Source organism: Pogona vitticeps, chromosome 1, assembly GCF_051106095.1.
Source record: "Pogona vitticeps strain Pit_001003342236 chromosome 1, PviZW2.1, whole genome shotgun sequence".
NCBI classification, from domain to species: Eukaryota; Metazoa; Chordata; class Lepidosauria; order Squamata; family Agamidae; genus Pogona; species Pogona vitticeps.
In genome coordinates, this window is record NC_135783.1 from 274,237,353 (window position 1) to 274,261,284 (window position 23,932).

Sequence of the window (23,932 nt, forward strand, 5' to 3'; positions counted from 1 at the left end):
TCATGACTTTGTGTACCTTGGCTCAACCATCTCTGACACCCTGTCTCTGGATGTTGAGCTGGACAAACGCATTGGCAAAGCAGCTACCATGTTCTCTAGACTCACAAAGAGAGTATGGCTCAATAAGAAGCTGACGACACATATGAAGATCCAGGTCTATAGAGCCTGTGTCCTAAGCACACTCCTGTACTGTAGTGAGTCCTGGACCATTTGTGCACGGCAGAAGAAGAAGCTAAACACCTTCCATATGCGTTGTCTCCGACAGATTTTTGGTATCACCTGGCAGGACAAAGTTCCAAACAGAGTAGTCCTAGAACGAGCTGGAATTTTCAGCATGAACACATTACTGAAACAGCGACGCCTACGTTGGCTTGGGCACGTCGTGAGAATGGCTGATGGTCGGATTCCAAAGGATCTCCTGTATGGAGAATTAGTGCAGGGAAACCGCCCCAGAGGGAGACCACAGCTGCGATACAAGGATATCTGCAAGCGAGATCTGAAGGCCTTAGGAATGGACCTCAACAGATGGGAAACCCTGACATCTGAGCGTTCAGCCTGGAGGCAGGCATTGCATCATGGCCTCTCCCAATTTGAAGAGACCCTTGCCCAGCAGGCTGAGGCAAAGAGGAAGTCACAAAAGCAGCAAAACCAGGGAGCTGGACAGGGGACAAACTGGATTTGTCTTCAGTGTGGAAGAGACTGTCACTCTCGAATTGGCCTCCTCAGCCACACTAGACGCTGCTCCAAGGCCTCCATACAGAGCACGATACCATAGTCTTTCGAGACTGAAGGATGCCTAAGTGATGTGTACACAGACCTTTCTGATTTGAATTCTGGGGCTAAGTTATTCCAGGTCTGTGATATCCTTCACGTTGTATTTAGAAAAAGTAGTCCAAGTGGGAAAACAGGCCAAGGAAAATACAAAAATGCTGCCAGAAGGAAAGGTGTCTCCTTATATTCATGGCCCTGACTTAGAACGAAGACACATTCTTGTACAATAATAAAAGTAACAATAGTTTTTTCTTTGTTTCTCTGCTTTGCAAGGGATTTGTCTTACAACAATATAAAAGAGCTTCCAAGTTTTAAAGGCTGCAGTTCCCTGGAAGAAATGTAAGTACACTGAAACTAATCTGATTTTTTTTTCTGTCCTGTGGCAAAATAACGTGAGTCATCAAAGTGGGACTGTTTTCTTTAAGAGCAGGAGGATACTGTTTCAAAGCAGGCATGATTGTTCTCAGCATAAGTTAATATTTTGCAACAGGAGTGAGAAGCTCATAGTAAGCACAAAGTGGTGATATATAATGACTGACGTCCTGCTGCTTTGCATAGCAAGTGGCTACTCAGGTAGCCCCACTGAATCGATGTAACTTTGAGATGTGTTAATTCAGCAAATCCCCACTGTTTCAATGGGCCTACTCTAGTGCATTTTCCTACATTAAGCAACAGGGGTTCAGCCATTAAATCCTTTGATTATCATCACTTTTTCAGCTATTGCCACGTCCCATGTAAGCTACTGCTAATTTCTATACTGTCTCAGCATTCTTGTCCTGAATAGAGATTGGGTATACAGTGGTGCCTCGATTTACAATCATAATCCATTCCAGAAGATGGATGTAACTCAAAATGGTTGTAAGTCGAAGTATGCATTCCCATAGGAATGCATAGGAATGCGATTAATCCATTCTGGCAAAAAAAAAAAAAAAAAAAAAAAACCCTCAAAAAATAAAATAAAAATAAAACACTGCAAACCCCATAGGAACACACTGGGGATGCAAAAACAAACAAACAAATCAAAACAAAAAAGGCTGCATCCCTTTCCCTAACCGTTGGGGCGAAAGAGCTACAAAGAAGCAGCCTCTTCGCCACCAACATTTAGTATATTTGAATTTCCCACCCCTTTTCCCTGCCTAATTTTTGTTGTAAGTCTAAATTCTGACTGCAAGTTGAAGCAATATTTTGCGGCCGGAGCTGTTTGTGAATCTAAATGGTCATAAGTAGAAGCATTCGTAAGTCGAGGCACCACTGTATTCATATAAAAATATTCCCCCGCAGGTGCAGATAATGAGGGTCTGGCCCCCTGAGGCCAGACTGACCACTCATGATTCTGCCACTGCCGCAAGCTCCACAGTGCCTTCATATTGCTCCGTTGCTCATGATAGATTAGCCACTTCTGGCAGAAGGTAGGATGACGAGCCTCTCTGTCAGGTCACAGAGGTGGTTCTGTTAACGCAGCATAAAAATTGCATTAGCTTTCTTTGTGCTGCCTCATGTTTTGTTTGTGAGCAACTCCAGTCCAATGATGGTTTCCACATGTACGCTACAAAGCCTTGTATCTCCGGTCTGTGTAATAGGTATATTTTGTTTTATTGTTTCCCAGTTGAATAACTTGGCATTTTTTCCCATTGAATCTCATTGTTGTTTCTGTGAAGGTCATTTAGTATTGTGTCAACTACAAATGTGATAAGGATCCCCTCTGTCCTTTTTATCTAAGAAGATATATTAGTCCACAAGGGGAAAAAACCCTCCAACATTTGCTGTTGGGCAATACATATCAAAACTAACAAGAATGTTTTCAAAAAATAGCGTGAAAGCTTTTGAATACACCAGAACAGAAAAAGTACAAAAGCAGTCTTGAAATGGGGACTGTAGATGAGTAAAATTATCCATATTGAACACGGCCCTTCCAAGACACAGGTAGGAAGCACATAACCTGCAAGTCACATGTAGTTGCCCAAGGCCATTTTTATGCCCCCCTCTCAATGCTGCCTTGCAGCTGCTGATGGGTTGCCAAAATCAGTGATGCCACAATTGTCCCAAGAAACACGAAAACTACACCTCCAAAAAATCAACAGTGCCAAAGCATTCTCCTTATGTTGCTTCTGCTGCTGCCGCCACCCCTCGTGCCCAACCCTATTCTGGGACACTGCATAAGTGACTGCCTTTTTTGTAAAAAAAAAACAAACAAACAAACAAAAAACATTTTCTTTTTGTTCCTTTCTTCATACTTTCTTTCCTCCTGCAGCATTGCTTTTTCCCCAGTACATTGTTAATTTAAAATTAGCCAGTCTCACATCTGTTTTTGCTTGTGATTTTTAATTGAACGTTCTTCTCCTTATCCCTCTGTCCCTCTTTTGGTGAGAAGAATTTTCTTGGTCTTTAAACAAGAACCGAATTCACCATTCTAAAATGGAAGGGAATAAATTAGATTGAGTTAGTTCTTGGTATAACAGAATGCAGTGCAATCATGGTCTAGAGGGGCGGGGTAAAAATCAAATCAAATCAAATCAATAAATAAATAAATAAATAAACAAACAAACAAACATTTCTTTTGATAAAGATTCTGACTTCATTTAACTATTTTTTTCATTTCAGATCATTACAGCATAATCAAATTGAGGAAATTAGAGAAGATATATTCCAGGGACTGACTTCTCTACGTACTCTGTGAGTATAAGATAACACGGACATGCTGATGTTAATGTCAGAAGCCAGCAATTGTGTTGAGTATTGGCGATCAGGGTATTCTTTTAGTAAAGGAATTGTCTGTGAAATAGATATCTGTCCCAGACTGTGTAGAAATCAACATTCTTAAAATATAATTTTGCCCCTCCCTGTCCCACACTTAATTTTAATTATCACCAAGATATACTTCTCCTATTCTCCAATTTGAAAATATCCATATGCAGAAATGTTCAAATCGATCAGAGAGATGACGTGCTGAAATGTTACCTTAGGCAGGTGTGTGTGTGTGTGTGTTTAGTCGTTTAGTCGTGTCCGACTCTTCGTGACCCCATGGACCAGAGCACGCCAGGCCCTCCTGTCTTCTACTGCCTCCCGGAGTTGTGTCAGGTTCATGTTGGTTGCTTCGCAGACACTGTCCAGCCATCTCATCCTCGGTCGTCCCCTTCTCCTCTTGCCGTCACACTTTCCCAACATCAGGGTCTTTTCCAGGGAGTCTTTTCTTCTCATTAGATGGCCAAAGTACTGGAGCCTCAGCTTCAGGATCTGTCCTTCCAGTGAGCACTCAGGGTTGATTTCCTTTAGAACTGATAGGTTTGTTCTCCTTGCAGTCCAGGGGATTCTCAAGAGCCTCCTCCAGCACCACAATTCAAAGGCATCAATTCTTCGGCGGTCTGCTTTCTTTATGGTCCAGCTCTCACTTCCATACATCACGACAGGAAAAACCATAGCTCTGACTATTCGGACTTTTGTTGGCAAGGTGATGTCTCTGCTTTTCAAGATGCTGTCCAGATTTGTCATCGCTTTCCTCCCAAGAAGAAGGCGCCTTTTAATTTCAGGGCTGCTGTCTCCATCTGCAGTGATCATGGAGCCCAGGAAGATAAAATTTGACACTGCCTCCATATCTTCCCCTTCTATTTCCCAGGAGGTGATGGGACCAGTGGCCATGATCTTAGTTTTTTTGATGTTGAGTTTCAGACCGTTTTTTGCACTCTCCTCTTTCACTCTCATTACAAGGTTCTTTAATTCCTCCTCACTTTCTGCCATCAGAGTGGTATCATCTGCATATCGGAGGTTGTTGATATTTCTTCCGGCAATCTTAATTCCGGCTTGGGTTTCTTCCAGTCCAGCCTTCCGCATGATGTATTCTGCATATAAGTTAAATAAGCTGGGGGACAATATACAGCCTTGCCGTACTCCTTTCCCAATTTTGAACCACTCAGTTGTTCCATGACCAGTTCTAACTGTTGCTTCCTGTCCCACATATAGGTTTCTCAGGAGACAGATAAAGTGGTCAGGCACTCCCATTTAACCACTCCCTTAGGCAGGTATGAGATAAAATTTCTGTCAATAGGGCGGGGAATGATGGTGGCAGTGGTGGTCTCAGATTAATGCTGGTAATTTACTGGGAGGTAAAGGTAAAGGTTCCCCTTGACAATTTTTGTCCAGTCGTGTTCGATTCTAGGGGGCGGTGCTCATCCATGTTTCCAAGCCATAGAGCCAGCATTTTGTCCGAAGACAATCTTCCGTGGTCACATGGCCAGTGCGACTTAGACACGGAACGCTGTTACCTTCCCACCGAGGTGGTCCCTATTAATCTACTTGCATTTGCATGCTTTTGAACCGCTAGGTTGGCGGGAGCTGGGACAAGCGATGGGCGCTCACTCCGTTGCGTGGATTCGATTTTACAACTGCTGGTCTTCTGACCCTGCAGCACAGGCTTCAGCGGTTTAGCCCGCAGCGCCACCACGTCCCTGGGAACATATGTTCAAAATATGGACAAAACATATATTTGTTCTATTTAGGTGAATGTGTGGGTTGATGAATATTTCCCTAGAAAGAATGAAAAAAGAGGCAGCAATGACTAAAAAGCAGGGGATATAAAAGTTACAGAGATCAGTAATGAAAGAGCTGATATATTCCTCAGAGTGATACAGGTTTTTGATTAGAGTGCAGGAGAAGGGTTAATAACATAGGACAAAATATGCTATGTTAATACAGTGGATTTTACTATCTTCTTAAACAATAATCATGCTGGGGGGTGTAGCTATAGATTCATTTCTATCCAAATTTTCAGTCTTTTGCTTTTCTATATATTACTGATTTTTCATCCTGGATGGGTGGGATGGAGGAACGTTTTGCCCTCCCAGTGCTCTGGACTTCATTTTCCACTGCCTCAGCCAACATGGCCGATGGTAAGGAATCATGCAAGTTCAAAGAAGAGCCTATCCCACCACTGGTTTATATACTCCACAATGTTTCCACACTGAATTATTCTTTGCCAGAGTTCAGATCCAGAATTTCACCCACATTAAGAAACTAGTGGTCTATATTGAACTGAGGTTAAATTCAGTTACTTGCATGAAATCTGCAGTTTAATGTGGGTGTAACACAGGATGCGTGTTTGATAATAGAAATTTAGCTAGCCATGGCCCTTGAGCAGGGTAGAATGCCAGACTGCAGTGTACAGTTAGTTTCACCAGGAATCTGTGTATTTACTAACTTTGGGCAAAGGCCCTACAGATAATAAACTTTCATGCTTCTGTAGAGCTCCGTAAGTCTCTGCTTAGGACACACTGTCAATCACTGCATGCTAGTGCCAGCCTGCAACAAACCAACAAACCTCACACAAACTGCCCCTGGAACCTTTTATGTAAATCCCCATAGACCAGTGTACATTGAGCATGGTGTGCAACTACTGCTAACTTGGAGTTCCATTAAAGCAGTCACATCCAATTTTAAAAACTGAGTGATTACATGGGATTTCAGAGAAGGATGAAGACTCAGCCTTGTATCAGTTGACTGGATCAACCATTTTGTAATCGAATATGCAGAGCAAAATGAAATGCTGATCACAAGGAGGCATTCATTCTTAAAACTAATTTCCAGTCGTGAATCTGCACATGGACTTTCACAATGCAGAGTGGCCTTACATTCTTTTCTCAACCACAGCTCCCTGTAGTGGCAGCTGTTGTGTGTATCCCCCACTAGGAATGGGAGTGGCAGTGAAGGGATTCGGCAGTTTCTGCAAAATTATTGGTTTCACTCCTCCAAGCCTCGTTGTCTTGAAAATTCTCATCTTGGCCAGGTTTGCAGGACATTTTAGATATGAAGGACATGCAAAACAGTGCACACTCTTTCAAATGTGAATAGCTAAAATGTGCATAAGAGGGGTGTGTGTGGAAGAATACACAGAAACATGCTTTAATCCAGTGGTTCTTAACATGGGCGATAATGCCCCCCAGGGGGCGATTTCATTTTTCAGGGGGGCGGTAGAACGAAAAGGGGCGGCGTGGGGGCGCTGAAGCAGAAGGGGGGCGGTAGGGGGGTGCTGGAGCAAGCCAAACCTGTTAAGATGGCTGCAGCCTTTTTACAGTGTGCATGAATATATATTTTCCTCCAATCTTAATTTAGTTTCAGAGTTTTCGTCTTGAAATTTTTAGTTCCTGCATTGTGGTTTGTTTTTATGCCCTTTTTATATTTCTTTTTGCATCTTAAAATTCACTTGCAACTAAATCATTAAATGTTACTTTTTGGGGGCATTTCATTTTCTTGGAATTGAATTTTGTTTTCAGGGGTCATTGGATTTAAGTGTCATAAATAAATAAATAAATAAATAAATAAATAAATAAATAAATAAATAAATAAATAAATAAATAAGATATCATCACCGCGGGGAGGGGGCGATGATAACTTCCTCAATGGCTCAAGGGGGCGTTTCTTTCTAAAAGGTTAAGAACCACTGCTTTAATCAATGGCGGAAATTCCATAAATTAGATAGTATCATAAATTAATGCCCATATTAAGAAAAATGATTTAAAATTCATATGACTTTCACTGCAGGGTAAAAATGCAAGTTTACAACCTTAAAAGAAGCAAGAATGGGAAGAAAACGCAGGGTAAATTTGGAGATGCCCAACAAAAAAGGAACTGATAGATTATAATGCCCCTAATCCTCACTTACATTTCAAAACCTGATCCCATTCCAGGGCAGGCAGATTGGTGCCTAAAGGTAAAATGAGTAAATTGAGCTTCACAGCCCCATACTAGAGGCATTGTTTCTTAGTTTTCCAGTAGATAAGGTGCCCTTAAGAGAATTGTGTAGCAGAAATTATCATGATGACATTGTCAAATGTAGTTGAGTGCAAGGTATTTGTTACCAGAAGCTTCGTGTGACCTGAAACATAATGTAATCGCTGAAGTGCAAACAATAGTTATTTGGAAGTGTCATTGTAAATCACTAACACAATAGTACTTTTTAAAATTGCAGTGATCTCAGCAGAAATGTGATCCGCCAGGTTTACAAGGAGGCATTTACTACGCTCAGTGCTCTTACCAACCTGTAAGTAGGCCATTTTGTACTAGTAACGTTTCTAAACTCAATAGTATCTCATTCCTTCTTTTCAAAAATCTTTGTCCTAACTCCTTAAATCAGCTGTTCAGGATCATTTAGGAAAAGCAAAAGTAACATGTTAATGTCACATACAAAAGGGCCAGCTTTTGTTGCACATCAGTGGAGAAAAAAATGTGCCTCAGAAGGCCTGTGGAAATGTTTTTTGCCTTCTCCCCCAACCCTGGCACTAAATCTCATCCAAGTGACAAGTTGGGGAGGGAGAGGATCCGAGCAGCTCCTAACCTTCCATTAAATCAGGAAGGATGTGAGAAGGATGTTTAAGCCATACTTCCTCCGTAGCTTGTTTTTTGGCGGCTTACACAGCTATGCAGTAAGGTACCACAACAGTGCCTATGGGGCAACAAGAAGAGTACAGCTTACAGTGGAGAGTTCTGAATGAATATTTCTCAACCTTCTTGGTCTTAGCCACTTGTAGACACATGAGATATTTCTGTGTATCTGCTTTTCATAAGAACATAAGAGATCAGACCCACTAGTTCAGCATTCTGCATCCCACAGTGGCGGACCTTACGTGTCTCAAAAGTCCTGAACAGTGAGCATGAGGACAGTAGCTTGTTCCTGTGGCTCCACTGAAAGTGGAGACTATAGATACGTGTTGCAAATAATAGAATTGATAGACTATCCTCTTATGAATTTGTAGAATTCCTTCTGAAAGCCTTCTCAGGTTGTGGTCACCCCTGTATCCTATGAGAACAATTTTCATAAATTTGTGACATGTTGTTATAGGAAGTACTTTCTTTTATTAATCAGGACAATCGTTTTCACTGGATGACTTCAGTTCCAGGAGTGAGAAAGAGGGGAAAAAAAGAGAGTGGCCATTTTCTTCTGCACTGCCGAGAATGTCTTGTTCCCATACTGTCTCACCCCAGCAGTTAGGGACTGCTACAGCTAGTTGATTGGGTTGGCAGCCTAGGCTGAGTTATAACCAGAATTTCTTTAGAAATAGTGACACTTATAAGCATGAGAAAGAAAAGCCCTGTGAAAAGCCACCATTGAGATCTGCCTGTTGGGAAGAGATGGCTGGGACTACATTGGTTTGTCTTCAATGTCAGCCAATACATGTAGGGGTGAGTGCAGTAAAGCAGATGGAACACTGAGTTTGGAGGGAGGCAGCACAGCTTAACATGTCCTCTTGACCATATGTCACTCTGGGCAGCCTTAAACAAATCATCATCTCTCAGCTGCCCTTATTTCTCAGAGTTGCTGTGAGTTAACTTCACATATGTTGCTGTAAGCTGGGAGGAAGAGAGGAGTGCAAATGTTACGATCAGCGTTGTCTGCGTAGTGCTGCCATCAAGACTGATAGGAGACACTTCTCTTCTTCTAGCCTTGCTGGATGTGTTTTTCATTTCACACTTGCATGGTCAGGCATTTAGTATCTTACGTTTTCCATCACACTTGTATTCTCTCATTGTCCTTTTAGAGATTTAAGCTTCAATGCTTTGACTTCATTTCCAACTGGGGGCCTAAGCAGGTTAAACCAGCTGAAACTAGTGGGCAATACTGAACTGAAAGATGCCCTCTCAGAAAAGGACTTCGTAAAACTCAGGTAAGTTGGTAATTGAGATGATACACACTTTCTATTTTAGTTCTTTTGATTGCATTTTCCAAGAATCTGGTCAGTTCTGTTAACAGTCATAATTCCTGGTAATTGCCTTTGTTTGTGGGATCTCATTTAAAGGACTATATTGTAAAGCCAATAAACCAAGTTTATCCAGTGCTTTATATTTTTAGACAAAGAACAATGATATCTGTCTTTGTCTATCCTACCATTCTTTAGGCTCCTGCTGCAGAGTTGTGGTGGGACAGAGTTACATTGTTCTGGCTCAAAACAGCTCCCTAACATAACTCTCCTGCCATGACAGACTAGATGTAGCAAGCAAATACGTCCCCAGATGAAAATGAAAAATATAAATTATGTTACTAGGAAACACTCCTGGTCAGGGTCTGTTCCAGACAAGGGAATTTTCAGACTTTTGGTGGGTGGGTTATATTTTTACTCTTGTCTTTTCCCAAAACATTCCTCTCTTTGGGAAACTTGCTGTTTATGGCCTAAATTCGTTACTTCCCAAATAGAGTAGACCCATTGAATCAACATTGTCTTACTATGCGTAGTCCTGTTACTTCCATGAGCCTAGTCTGTTAAGGAATAACAACTGGATTTAGGCTCCCATATAGATCTCAAATAGAATTGCTCTAATCTACCCAGTGAGTTTCAGGGCAGAAGAGTGAAAATGGGTCTTATTACATTCATATCCTGTTCTGGTCACTTTTGATTTAGATTTCTTCTAAGGACAAAAGTCAGAGTTGGGTGATTCTTTTATTAGGACAACTAAAATTTTACTTTCGTAATGTTGGATAAATCTGTTATCCAGCTCTGAATTTTTGTTTTTAATTACTTGGCATTTTTGTCTTGTAATTGTTTTTAATATTGATTGTACGGTTTGGAGGTTTCTTTTTTTTTTTTTTTTAACAACTAGGGATACAAAAAGTAGAGGGGTATGTGGGGGGAAGGAGAACACAAAATGTACTGTCATCCAATATGTTTGTTCATGTTGTGATATCAAGTCGACTTTTCGCCTTTCTACAATTTGATTGCCCTCCAGGTTTCAACTTACAGTTATATCTTAGTTTAATTCTATGTTATTCCAGCACTATCTGGTGACTCAGGCCATTTATATAATAAATCCCATCGTTCAGTTGCCTTTTGTATTGGACAGTCTTTCAACACTTCTGATAGAATATCCATTTCTGCTGCTTCCCATATCTTCTCAATGAGTTCTTCATGTTTCGGTATCTCCGATTTCTTCCAATTCTTAGCATAAAGAATTCTGGCTGCAATGACTTTATATATAACTAGGTAGTTCTTTGTCTTATCTATATTATCTAGTATAATGCTCAGTAAAAACAATTCTGGGGTTAGTGGAACATTAAAAAGCAGTATTTTTTGTAACAGAGTATGTACTGCTATTCATATTGCTTCGTTAGTCTACAAGTGGGCTTGTTTTGATGCTTCTGATAGCATGATCCGTCTGCCATAATAATAATTATATACATATATATATACATATATACATATATACACATATACATATATATATATATACACACACACACACATATATACACACACATATACACACACACACACACACATATACACACACACACACACACACATATATATACACATACACATATACATATATATACATTATTTCTGCTTGGTGTACTGTGAGCAAGCCGCATATATGTATGGACTAGCTTGCCATACATAAAGATCCTCAGAAGAGACCACATGGACCTTCCTTGACAATGGCAACGCGGTCTATTGGTGATTTTTTTTTGCACATTAGGGTTTTGTGGTTATTTGGCCTTGTTCACGGTTACAGCTGTTGTCAGTTGATACAAATAGTCTCCCAGAAGTATAGTTTTGTCTCAAAACAAGAGAAGTGACCCCTGCATGTCCTGCTTTCAAAGGGAAGTTGCTAGTCTTGGCAGTAAGCAGTATTATGAGGATATAAACAAAATACTTGTCCACTCCTTTCTTCTGAATACCTGAGCCATCCAGACATGTGCTCAATAGAAGAGAAAGGCACTGTGCAGGAAATCCAGACTTTTAGCACAAAGGATTTCATATAAACAAGAACAGCAGTGTTGACAGGTATGTGTTTCATATGGTGTTTGCCTAGGAATTTGCTTGTGCCAATAGGGTTGCTCTCCCAACAGCCTGATGAGCATTCATTTCAGTATTCACATTATTGCTTGTTACATCTTGCTTGCCTTGAAGAGAGATGGGCATGAACCACCAAAATAGCTGTTCATTTTTATCATGGTTTGGGGAAGTCCACAAACCACAAATGTACATTTTTCCCTGAACGAACTACATATCAGTCTGTCTGTTTGTTTGGGAAATTTTTTTAGACAGCCCAGTAGTTGATTTTAAAAAAAGAAGAAGCCTGGTTGCCTTCCCAGCCCCACAACCTGCCCCCTGCCCCTTTCCCACTGCCACCGTTGCCTCCTTACCTTTTCCTGCCACTGCCTCCTCCTCTTTTTTGGTACAGCTGCCTCCTGCAGGCCAGCAGCCTCTGCATATGTTCCTACCTCTCCGCTGAGAGGTGGGCACATGCACAGATGCAGAGATAGCAGTCCCAGTTCCCAGAAGGCAAGCTGAGCCACTGTTTCTCTAGAAGGAGGCAGCGGAAAGAGATGGTAGGGGGGCAATGGGGGCAGTAGGAAGGGGGCAGAGGGCAGGCTAGAGAGGGGAAATGAACCAGGGAGTTTGTTAAATTGGGAAAAAGTTCATTGGTTCAAGAAAGTTTGGGTTCTACAGTTTGGAACAAACCTGAATCAACAAACTAATGATTTTGGATGAACTTCCTGGTTCAATTTTTTTTATTGGTGCCCATGTCTACTTTTGAAAGTAAGATTGGTCTACAACCAGAGGACTTTATCTTGGAGGTTTTATGAAACTGTAATCACAGTAATAGCCTCCTCCTCCTCCTCCTCCTCCTCCTCCTCCTCCTCCTCCTCCTCCTCGTTGTTGTTGTTGTTGTTGTTGTTGTTGTTGTTGTTGTTATTATTATTATTATTATTATTATTATTATTATTATTATTATTATTATTATTATTATTGCACTCTATACCAGAGCACATCCAGTAGTCAAAAACAGTTAAAATACAGCCATTACATAATTACAATAAAAACATACATTAAGCAATTATCATTCAACAAAGCAATGAACAATCAAAATAGCTATAATAACAATATAATAATTAAAGTACAGTAATTCTATCCCAATAATAGCATTATTAGAATTTTGTTCTTTCTTCTTTTATCTCTATTTCTCTAGTATAAATATATTCTTAGGAAAGTCTAATAATTAGTCTGAATCTAAAGCTTGCCTTCATTGGGGCAGGGAATATAGAAAGGGAAGCCTTATCAAATATGAAGTACAACTGCTAAATAAAGGAAAATACATCCATCAGTTAAGATTGTCTGCTATTCTCACTTGATCTTCTAGATCTCTGTCCGTTCCATATGCCTACCAGTGTTGTGCTTTCTGGGGTTGCAACTCTTACTTAAACTCTAACACTGAAGATACAAACCATGATGATCGAAGTCAGTCAGTTGCCCATGATGGAGGTGAGTGTCCTGATACCATGGGAAGGTGGCATGACATTCAGGGTGTGGACTATAGTGCCAAGAGCAGTCCGTAGGACTTCAGTTCTTTCTGTGTAAAGAATAAACAGAGAACTCGATCTGCCAAATTGGGTTCAACATGGGCTGTTCAAGCCACACGTAATGGCTGCCCTGATTTGGCCACACATGAGTGTGACACTTTTCTGCCTACACTACCAGTTATGTTCTGTAGTTCCACAGTAGCACAAAGATGCTTGTCTGAGTTGGGTCTAGTTTTTCACGTTTGTATCTTAGAAGAATTGAGTTATGTATTCTTATAGGGTTGTTCCATTTTGCAATGCTAGTTTATTCATATATTAATATTTACATTAGTGCATTTAAATATATTCTAAGGCATATTCGAGGAAAGCTAGCACTTGCACAATGATCTCTAGTCCAGGCTTCTTGCTGCTGGTTTTCTTGTTTTTAATTCTGAAAGAGTCTTTAGGTGCTACCACCAAATGGCAGGGATCGAGCATGGAATGCATAAAATGCCATGCCCTCATAAAATGGCAAGGAGTTAAGTCAAATCTAATAAAACCTTTGAATTTGTATGATTTGAACATTCAGTACCATCCTGAAATTAAAGGTCATTGCTATGTCCATAGATATGTTTGGCGATTTGCTGGGATCCTATGTGAAATTCATGAAAATCCTTGAGAGCCCATGCCTTGGTTTTAAATCATTGTAGCACCATTAAGGAATGGATTTGTGTTGACCGTGCATTCTGTAAGCACCAATGTAAATTTTAGTTTGATGGTTGTCTGGAGAGGATTGTGTACAAATTCTGGATATTACTGTAGGTTTGTTGTTTCTAGTGTTAACCCAGAAGCTATAACATAGAGTATTCTCGAAGGCTTTCACGGCCGGGATCTGATGGTTGTTGTGGATTTTTCGGGTTCTTTGCCCATGTTTTGAAGAACCTGAAAAACTCACAACAACTATAACATAGAGTGTTTAGGTAGGTGCTATTTCTTTTTCTCCACAGAGAAATCTATTATCTATTACTCCGCCTGTTGCTGTGCTGCTTGGCACCATTGTAGAGGACGGCAGATTTAGTTCTGTCCACTGGCAAAGCAGAAATGCAGGGTTAAGCAGCAGAAAAGCATTCACAGTTTTGTGCTAAGCATTGCTGTTCTGAGCAAAAGTACAACATTGGTATGCAAGGAGCAGGTGGGATTGTTTGAACCATGAATGCAACAAGCAAGATAAAAGTAAAACTGAGATAAAATAAAAGGGTAATTTATGCAGCAATTGGACAAGAAGAAAGGCACAAGGATCCTATAATGAGAGGAAAAAGACCAATGAGAATCTGTGAATACTCGGGAGAAGAATGAATTTGGATTGGATCAGGGAGGTAGTTGTAGTTTCAGTGTGAGTTCAAATGCTCAACTCTCAAGGTTTCCTTTTGCTGGCTTCCTTGAATAGTTTTAACTGCCTTTTGGAGGAAGAACTATATCCATTTTTTTCTGAAGCTCTTGATCTAGACTTGGGTTTCCTTTCACTCATTATATACCTGGAATTTGACAGTGTCTTTATTACTTCTTTGTTGTGCTGTGACATATAAACTCTCATACTCTTGAGTGTATAAGAGGGACAGAAGTCCACTGCATAAATTCATATCATGTATATGAAGCTTTCCTGTACATAACTTTTCAGAGATCTAAGACAATTTTGTGTATATTCTCACCAGCTACAAATAGACTTCTTATTTTAATTTAGTATGAAAGAGAACCGTCCATTTCTGGGCTGAGTTCTTGTTTTAAAAATTAAAATATATCGAATGGTTCTACAGTATGTTTTATTCTTCTGCAAGCCTAATTTTCTGCTTTAATCTAGTTGCACGCGATGCAGATGATATAAACAGTGATGAAAACGAAGAACTTGGTCAAATGATAATTCACTGTACCCCCACAACAGGTAAATGTCCCACTCTGTTGTCAAACAGCTCTTATTATTTGGAAACTTACCTTACTGTTTAACTGGAATCTGCTTCCCTTACATTTTGTCTCTTGGTTCTGGACTAAATCTCTGGAGCAAGAGAGAATGAGTCTGTTCCATGCATGCAGTTCATCTGTTTGAAGGCTGATATCTTGTCTAGTATTTAATTTCTTTTTTTAAAATTCCCTTGGTCAACCAGTCAGTTAAAGGATGGCCTGATTGAAAAATCTTTGTCTACTTGTGGAAGGACAGCAAAGATGGGACCAGCCTGGCCTCCCATGGAAGGGAGTTCCAGAGTCTGGGAGTAGCAACAGAGAAGGACCTGTCCTCACTAAACACACCTGTGAAGGTTATGAGATGAGAGAAAGGCCTCTCCTGATGATCTTAATGCCCAAGAGGGTTCATAAAGGGAGATACAGTCTTTTAGATAGCTTGGATCCAAGCCATTTAGTGTGTTAAAGGCCAAAAACAATACTTCGAATTGTGTCCTGAAATAGATCAGCAGTCATTGGAGCTTCTGTAATAGGGGTGTTATATGTTCTCTGTAACTGGCCCCAGTTAAAAGTCTGGCTGTGGCTTTTTGGACCGGCTGGAGTTTATGAACACTTTCCACAGATAGTCCCATGTAGAGGGCATTACAGTAATCCAGCCAAGATGTAAGTAAGGCATGTGTCACCTTTGCCAGATCCGGCCTCTCCAGGAACAGGCACAGCTGGTGAACTAGATTTAGCTGTGCAAAGGCACTCCTGGCTACTGCTGAAACTTGGGCATCCAGGCTCAGAGACAAATCCAGGAACACTCCCAAGCTGCACTCTTGTGTTTTCAGAGTGTAACCCTAACCAGCATTGGCTGAATCCCTATTCCTTGATCTGCCTTTTGGCTGACCTGGAGCACCTCTGTCTTGTCTGAATTCAGTTACAGTTTATTCACCTTCATCCAATTCATTACTGACACTAGATACTTATCTAGAACTGAAACAACTTTCTCAGATTTAAATTTAGGATGTCCACCAAGATGATCAAAGCAGTCTCTATCCCATGACTCGGCCTGAAGTCAGATTGAAATGGATCTAGGTAATCTGTTTCATCCAGGAACCCCTGGAGCTGAGAAACCATAACTCACTCTAGCACCTTGCCCAAGAAAGGCATGTTAGAGTCTGGCTGGTAATTATCCAATGCTGTGGGATCTTTTTCAACAATAGGCTTACTATTAAGCATGCAGGGATCCTACCCTGCTGCGAGGAAACATTCACCACTCCTTGTACCCATTTCTCCAAGGGTACTTACTGTCCACATCCATTAACACAGGATAAGCAGGGGCCATAGTTATATTCACAGGACTTGTTCTTCCAATGAGTACCTGGAATCCAGTGAATTGAGGAGTGAAATACTAATTATTAAATCTTACCTTAAAAATAAAATCTCAAACAGAACTTGTTTTTGAGAAAGCCTTCTATGTTTAATATATTTCCCTGTGATTTGTACAGTTTGTTGATTAGCTTAAGCTTCAATAAAATTTAATTTATTGCATTTTTAATGCAGAAGTTCCCAAGTTGCCCTTCATTTAAATTATCATTTGAAGGATGCTTAATTCATACTACATATCTCTTACACATTCATCTAACCTATACAAGGGTTTTAATGTTATTTCCAGAAATAATTAATGGCTCTTGCAATACTGGTAAAAGGTGTAGTGACAGCCAGTCCTGTTTTTCTTATTCCACTACATATTTTTCTTTTCATTTTTAGGTGCCTTCAAGCCCTGTGAATACTTACTGGGAAGCTGGATGATTCGTCTTACAGTTTGGTTTATTTTTTTGGTTGCCTTGTTCTTCAACATGCTTGTCATATTAACAATTTTTCCTTCCTGTACTTCACTGCCTCCATCCAAACTATTCATAGGCTTGATTTCTGTATCTAACTTACTTATGGGGATCTATACTGGCATATTAACATTTCTGGATGCAGTCTCTTGGGGTAGGTTTGCTGAATATGGGATCTGGTGGGAGACAGGCAGTGGCTGCAAAGTTGCTGGGTTTCTAGCCATATTCTCCTCAGAAAGTGCCATTCTTTTCCTCATGTTAGCTGCCATTGAGCGGAGCTTATTGGCAAAGGAGATAATTAAAAAAGGTAAAAACAATAATCAAAAGCCATTTCGAATTGCAGCCCTTTTGGCTTTCCTATGTGCACTGGTAGCAGGTTGTTTGCCACTTTTTCATACAGGAGAATATTCAGCATCCCCTCTTTGTCTGCCCTTTCCCACTGGAGAAACTCCTTCCTTGGGCTTTACAGTTACATTAGTGCTCCTAAACTCATTAGCTTTTTTGCTAATGGCTGTTATTTATACAAAACTTTACTGCAACTTGGAAAAGGAAGATCTCTCTGAGAACACTCAAGCCAGCATGATTAAACATGTTGCTTGGCTTATCTTCACCAACTGCATCTTTTTTTGCCCTGTGGCATTTTTCTCCTTTGCCCCTCTCATCACAGCCATCTCTATTAGCCCTGAAATCATGAAGTCTGTCACTCTGATATTTTTCCCACTGCCCGCTTGTTTGAATCCTGTCTTGTATGTGTTCTTCAACCCCAAATTCAAGGAAGATTGGAATTTACTCAAATGGCACATCACCAAGAAGAATGGGACCGGAACAGTTGCTGTCAATGTACAAGGTGGCTGTGGGACGCAGGATTTCTACTATGACTGTGGCATGTACACACATCTGCAGGGCAACCTAACCATGTGTGAATGCTGTGAATCATTACTCGTATCTAAGCCTGTACCATGCAAACACTTAATCAAGTCCCACAGTTGTCCTGCTCTGACAGTAGTGCCTTGCCAGAGGCCAGATGGCTACTGGTCGGACTGTGGTACCCAATCTGCCCATTCTGATTATGCTGATGAAGAAGATTCTTTTGTGTCAGACAGTTCAGATCAAGTACAGGCGTGTGGACGTGCTTGTTTCTACCAGAGCAGAGGTTTCCCATTGGTCCGTTATGCCTACAACATCCCAAGGATTAAAGATTGAAGGACTTTGCTGCAAACCCAGTGCTAAAAACGACAAAGTACATCTTCTCTTTTTCAGCTCTTCACCGGAAGCACTTTTATAAGCATCATTTGATGTTAGCTATAAACAAGGGATTTAAGCAGTAAATGTCTTGAGCTATAAATTTAAAATAAGAGCTGTTGCTCTTAATGTAGATAATTGGAAACAAAAAATTTATAATCCATTTTTGTACTCTTTCCCAAGCAATTATATATTGTGTTTATATTCTGCTATTTTCCAGGGTGTTACCCAGTTTTAACTTAATGCTTCTGTTGTAATGTGAATCTTGTCAGCTTTTTCTCTCAAGCACAATACAACAGAAAGTGATAACTAAGGAAGGCAGGGTGGGGGAGACTGTTGCTAACTTTTGTATAGCATTTCTGACTGAATCTCAGGACAATTTACTGCAGGGCCAAAATACGGGAGTATTCTTCCTATATGCAACTGTGAGACAAACAGACAAAACATGTTGTTTTCATAATTCAAGTTGTGACTTAATTTGTCTGGAATAAGGCAATGAATTTCAGTATGATATACTACTTATATCACATAATGAATTCTCAATGTGTCAGTGTAGAAGGTTTTATCCCTGGAGTACTGCTTGATAGCAGTTAAGAATGTAGGGAATTTGTATGTTAGCGAAACAAATGTTTGCCAATCTCATGTTGTGTTATTCTGTGATCCCAATGTGAATTATGTTTTTCCCTTGATCTCTGGACTCATGCTGGATTTTTGCCATTGCTACGATTCTGAAACCCTGATGTGCATATGGAACTCCATTCAAATGGGAGTTCACTTGTTTTAATCTACAAACCAGAGATTATGCATGCTTACTGTGGGTTACCTAATGAATTCCCACAGCAATTTGGCATAGAAGAAAACACGATACACACCACCCAAAGGCAGAACTTTATGTGTTTATTGGAGAGGCTCTAGGTGTGTTTTTTTTTCCAGTTGAGTCATAAATGTCTTAATGATAGCAGGAACAGTCATGTAAGTCTGTCCCATGCGACACCGTTGATAGCCACTGAGACATAAAATGAGCATATTCTTCAGGAAACAAAATCTCATTTGGGATGAAACCATGGTACATAGTATTCTGCAATGCATATTAGAGGTCTAAAAGTGTCATGTTTATTTGGATCAAGAAGACTGGAATGTTCACAAGCCCAGAAATAAAATGTGTAAGGTGCCCTACACTATGAGAACTTCTGCGTTGCTTCAGTTTTATAATAATGTGAACATGGGCTATAAGAAAAGAGAAGACAACGTGAACTTGTACATCTTCAGGCTCTGGTGGTGTCTTAGTCACACAGAATGGTCCCTTTTTGCCCTTAATTCTGAGCAGGATAAATTATGAGTTCATGATCAAACTATATCTTATAATTTTTCCAGCCAATATTACGTTGATAGCAATTCCACTGCCATAACATAAATTCTGGCATAATTTTTGCCAAACAATTTAAGATAGACTACAGTTAAGAAAATTAGATTGTATATAGTGTGTATAAAATATATTTTTCTCTGTATTGTAAATTATTTGATAAAATTAAAAAAACAAGGTGGGAAGTATGGCTTCACTGCATTTTGTTAATTAAAGCTACCTCCTGAAATATAGCAGCTGCCAGTAGCGGAATGTTTAAATTGCAGTTTATATACTTTTTTGCATTGTAAATAAACATTGGTTGTACATTGTTGTTTAATACTAGAAGCTTTGTATATCCAAATTATTTAGTTGTACAAAATATGAGATGTTATCATTCTTGTATACTGTAATTTTTGTAAGTCTAGATTAATTCATAGTAAAATCAAAGAAAAAGAAGAGCAAAAGAGAGGTATTCCTATTCCACAGTGTCATGTTCTTATATATAGACCTGTAAAACTGAACTTAAATGCAATAAGACTGCTTCTCTTAGAAATATTTGATGTTTGCAGTGTGCACGGCAGTGTTAGCTTTCTGCTGTGGCTATATAGTTGAAAACAAAACTGATCCATGTGAAATGTGCTTCATGTGTGAAAAGAATCAAGTGTAATAACAGTAATAACTGTTTAGAGACATTGATAGCTACCCAGAGTGCTGTATGTTCCGAGATGCACACAGTTGTGGGGTTTTGTTTTGTTTTGTTTGTTTGTTTTGCTTTCTTGTTGTTCAGTTATGAATGTGAGGTAGTGTCATGTCTTTTTTTCTGGGTTTTTCTTTCTGTGTTGGAGGGAATGAGGAAGCCTGTCAAGAACAGTAGCTTCATGGGCATGTTGTATCCTCTCTACTTCAAGAAATCCTTACTTTGGGTTATAGTACGAAACATACGTTTTTTATATATTTATTCAGTATGTATGGCCACAGTGCAACAAAGGTTCCCTTTGTGGCCCACAAAACATGTAAATCTAACAAAACGTGCAAAACATAGATCTCAAGCGGACCAAACCATATGATGTGGGTTATTTAAGAACTGAGGTAGGTCTTCACTAGGTATCAAATAAAATAAAAAATTCACAGCTTTTATTGGATGTTGGTAAAGTTTATGAAGAGAGCACTGTAGCAAAAAAAGAAATTTTAGTTCTAACCATGAACTTAAATTTAAAATCCACTCAGCAACACTTGCACATGGACACAATCTTTAGAAAAACATGCATTTTTTTTTTTTTTTTTGAAAAGGTATTGCCCGTAGACACAGCACACATCAAGGAAGCTGGAAAGTACCTTTGTGTAATTTCTGAGGTATGATTTTTGAACAAACTTCTTTTGGGTCAATTTGGTTTTCATGTGAAATGAATTTCTTCATCAGTATTGTTTGCAAGCTGCAGGTAGGTGCAGGTAGTGTTGAGCTCATAGTTCAAAAGAATATGCTAAATGTTCATTAAATGTACAAAATATCTGGGTAAAACAAAGATTTGTACAGATGACTGCGGTGCTCACACACCTCTAAACCTGTGTGCCATCAGCAAAATAACAGCTGCCACAAAATTCCTGTATTAAATTTGAAATTGCTCTATCAGCAATCAGTGTTCCTTTTTCTACTGCTGTTTCACACTGTCGTACCTAAGGGATGTCTTTACACTGTCCTTTTAAAAGAGATGGGAATTCTGCTGAAACACACAACCTCAGCTACATAATTGATGCTATATAAATGATGTGTTTTGTTACTCACCAGCAATACAGGTTGCAAAGTTGGAAACATACCACATTCAATCATGTGACTGCTATCTCAAAAAACAATGAGCAGCGTTTATAAATGAAAAAAGTAAAACCAAAAAGAATGAAGATTCAATGTCACAAACTGTCAAGTTCCTTATTGTATAGCCACAATGTTTTTTACTTTAATTTTTCTGTACCATTTACACATAATGGCCAAGATCCAGTTGCTTAGCATAATAAATTGGATTAGACTAGGCCCATTGCATCAATGCAGATTTGATGAATCTACTTCTCCATATGTTCCACTATTTCAAATGGACCAACTCTAGCTGCAACGTGCTATGCTAAACAATCAGATTTTGGCCGTTAAATTATTTAGAAAAATAGATATGATTATTTTTACACAAGTTTCAATTAGAACACATTATTTTTCATACCTTCTCCACAAAAACAGAGCCCTCAGTCCTAACAGATCAACTTTCTCTTTTAAATTTTAAATCAATCTCTCTCGAAGACACAAGCATGCTTATATAGAAAATTGTCATCTTTCACACAGGAATCATAAGAACCAACCAGCTTACATTTCTATTCATGAATATATCAACTGTTTTTTAATTGTTGCTTCTGGCCCATGTCCAACTTACAACTGCTAATCAATCCCCAGGCACGTATCATGCATATTAATACAAAGCTATGTACAAAACATACAAGGTAAAATTACCACAGTGACCATTTAGACCAGGGGTCTCCAAACTTTTCAGTGTGAGGGGCACATCATATATTTTACACATTTTCAATGGCTGAAGGAGGGAAGGAGAACTCAAGCAATCCCCCATTCCCTGTCTTTGCAAAGACAGAGGGGGTGGTGGATCACTTCGGTCCATATTCCCTTCTCTTCCTGTGCCTACGCCAAATAAAAAGGCAGGGCGGGCCAGATGTGGCCCATGGGCTGTAGTTTGGAGACCCCTGATCTAGACCAAAGTCCTGTTCAACTTCTATACATGTAAAGGCAGTGTAACAGAAAGGGCTGCAAGACTGCGCTTACATACGTATAAAAGGTGAACAGGACTTCGGATAAATGGTCACTGTGGTAATTTTACCTTGTATGTTTTGTACACAGCAGTCTTGCAGCTTATTCCCTTCTGTTACACTGCCCTTGGCACAATTGGTCAAATAACTCATTTTGCAAACAATACATGCTGCATTGTGAAGAAGAGACTGTCAAAGGGAGAGAAATGTTTAAATTATTATGTGACTATGTAAATGAACACGATTCTAGCCCTAATAAAGTAGTATATAAAAAGCAGAATTTTCAAAGCAGAATTCACTACATTTTCTTGACTGTTAGAGAAAAGCATGTAGGCAGTAGCTATTATTTCATAGAGAAATTTTTAAATATCTTCATAATCCTATGCTTATATTCAAGTGAGAAACAGTTTAAAAAACTTTTTTCTTGCATATTGGAAGCTTGCTCCTGAAAATTTCACTTACCGGGTGGCAAAATAAAAGAGAAAACAGTAGACATCATGTCTTGTGGATCTGAAATATTAAGGCAAACCAGTCCTTCCTGATTTCATTATTCCTTGTGCAATTAACTTATTCATGCCTGAAATGCAATTGCATAAATTAACCTGTGTGAGGCTACTGACATCAACAGCGGTCACAATTTTTCAGAAATTAAATTTTATTTACTTCTTACAGTTCATAGCTTTGTTTTATATAGTGAAAGAAAAAGGCAGCGGATGACTCTCAATATGTATATCTTAAGAGAATAAAAAATGGAGGGGAGATGAAAGGCTGCCAACAAAGGAAGCAACAGGGAGGAAAGGGTAGTCTCAAAGTCTCTGAGGTGTGGGGGAAACACTTTTTGTGGGAGATGCAGAACATGCTCCTCACAGGCACCAGTGTTAAAGGAGAAGCATGAAAGTTTGTATTTTTTCGAAAACAACTCTTTTGGTAAAAACAACAACAACCCAAAAACATAAGATAAGCATATAGTAAGATTTACAAGTGAGTTCCGAAGGCAAGAATTGTGGTTTTTTGTTTGTGGCTTTTCATAATGACTTCAAGACCACAACATGAAGTACCAATGATTTTTGAAGAACTTGTTTTTGCATTGTAGCTCCTATTTGCCTCTTGCTAGCAATTTATTTTTCCCACCTATTTATTCTTGTTTAGTTTCATATATTGAAACTGCCCCACAAGACAGCCATGCTGTAAAACACAGTTACCTTTCCTTTCCTAGCCTTACCTTTCAGGTGCTACAGTTGCTTCTAAACATACTAAACATGGGCAAGGTTAAGAGATCCATGGGGAAATTTCACATGCACCCATCAAACCACAGGGTACGTCCTCCCATTGAAATCCACTAATTCAAAGTGGGTTCTGACTGCTGAAAACACATGTTTCTGTGTTAAGACAGAAAGATCTTGCTTCCCGCAGAAGTCTTGCGGTGACCTTTATAGAAAATGTCATTTCTATATGTCAAAAAAATGTCAAGCAAGCTCATAAAGGCAGATGGGGTCCTTGAGATAGCTTGGGTTCAAGCTGTTTGTGGCTTTATAGGTTAGAAACATCACTTTGAATTGTGCATGGAAATGGATCAGCAGCCAGTGGAGCTGCTGTAATGAGGGTTGTGTGATCCCTGTGTTCAGCCCCAGTCAGCAGTCTGGCTGCTGTGTTTTGGATCTGTTGAAGTTTCCTGACACTTTCCGTAGGCAGTGTGAGGTAGACTGCTTTACAGTAATCCAGTGGGGA

At 39.6% G+C, this 23,932-nt stretch overlaps 1 protein-coding gene across 1 annotated transcript in view; it reads left to right on the top strand.

Moving 5' to 3' along the window:
• Positions 1–21,039, top strand: part of LGR4 (leucine rich repeat containing G protein-coupled receptor 4) — a 122,027-nt gene extending 100,988 nt beyond the window's left edge. Inside the window, exons 12-18 of the mRNA XM_078382971.1 lie at positions 1,045–1,110; positions 3,373–3,444; positions 7,730–7,801; positions 9,297–9,422; positions 12,898–13,019; positions 14,895–14,975; positions 16,745–21,039. Coding sequence (XP_078239097.1) covers positions 1,045–1,110; positions 3,373–3,444; positions 7,730–7,801; positions 9,297–9,422; positions 12,898–13,019; positions 14,895–14,975; positions 16,745–18,021 — 1,816 coding nt within the window. The 3' untranslated portion in view covers positions 18,022–21,039. The remainder of the gene's footprint in view (positions 1–1,044; positions 1,111–3,372; positions 3,445–7,729; positions 7,802–9,296; positions 9,423–12,897; positions 13,020–14,894; positions 14,976–16,744) is intronic.
• The last annotated feature ends 2,893 nt before the right edge of the window (positions 21,040–23,932 follow it).